The following is a 1,156-nucleotide window of genomic DNA, read 5'->3' as shown; positions in this document are numbered from 1 at the left end:
TTGGGGGATTCAGGGAGTTGGGGGCACCCCAAAAATTTGGGGGGTTGGGGATTTTTGAGATTCAGGGATTTAGGGGATTCAGCCCCAAAGTTTGGGGATTCAGGGATTTGAGGTGAGGACCCCCAAAATTTGGGTGCTGAGGGAAGGGATTTAGGGATTCAGGGATTTGGTAAAATCCAGGGATTTTGGGGGGGATAAAAGCCCGAAAATTCGGGAAGCAGCAACTCGGGAGCTGCAATTCCCAAATCCCCCCAAAACCTCGATTTTTTGGGATTTGGGGCTCGAAATTCAGGGATTTGGGGATCAGAATCCAGGGATTCGGGGCACTCGGAGTGTCAGGAATTGGGTGAAAACCCGGGAATTTTGGGATAAAATCCCAAAAAGTTCGGGAACTTCAATCCCTAAATCCCTAAATCCCCAATTTTGGGATTTGGGGCTCGGAATTCAGGGATTTAGGGATCAGAATCCAGGGATTTGGGGCACTCGGAGTGTCAGGAATTGGGTGAAAACCTGAGAATTTTGGGACAAAATCCCGAAAATCTGGGAGCTTCAATCCCTAAATCCCCAAAAATCCCCAAATCCCCAATTTTTGGGATTTGGGGCTCGGAATTCAGGGATTTGGGGATCAGAATCCAGGGATTCGGGGCACTCGGAGTGTCAGGAATTGGGTGAAAACCCGGGAATTTTGGGACAAAATCCCGAAAATTCAGGAGCTTCAATCCCCAAATCTCCCAAACCCCCAATTTTTGGGATTTGGGGGCTCGAAATTCAGGGATTTGGGGATCAGAATCCAGGGATTCGGGGCGCTGGGAGTGTCAGGAATTGGGTGAAAACCCGGGAATTTTGGGATAAAATCCCAAAAAGTTCGGGAACTTCAATCCCTAAATCCCTAAATCCCCAATTTTGGGATTTGGGGCTCGGAATTCAGGGATTTAGGGATCAGAATCCAGGGATTTGGGGCACTCGGAGTGTCAGGAATTGGGTGAAAACCTGAGAATTTTGGGACTAACCCCGACAATTCGGGAGCTTCAATCCCTAAATCCCCAAATCCCCCCAAACCCCCAATTTTTGGGATTTGGGGCTCGAAATTCAGGGATTTGGGGATCAGAATCCAGGGATTCGGGGCACTCGGAGTGTCAGGAATTGGGTGAAAACC

General features: G+C 48.9%; 1 protein-coding gene across 1 annotated transcript in view; it reads right to left on the bottom strand.

The window, feature by feature from the left end:
- Positions 1 to 459: 459 nt before the first annotated feature.
- Positions 460 to 1,156, bottom strand: part of LOC108448441 (proline-rich protein HaeIII subfamily 1-like) — a 6,609-nt gene continuing 5,912 nt past the window's right edge. The window contains 1 exon segment of the mRNA XM_017741320.1: positions 460 to 510. Within this exon segment, the coding sequence (XP_017596809.1) occupies positions 460 to 510 (51 nt within the window).

This window comes from Corvus brachyrhynchos, unplaced genomic scaffold (assembly GCF_000691975.1).
Source record: "Corvus brachyrhynchos isolate BGI_N302 unplaced genomic scaffold, ASM69197v1 scaffold418, whole genome shotgun sequence".
Lineage (NCBI taxonomy): Eukaryota > Metazoa > Chordata > Aves > Passeriformes > Corvidae > Corvus > Corvus brachyrhynchos.
Note: the sequence above shows the minus strand (reverse complement) of the source record. Positions and strands in the feature narration are given on the sequence as shown.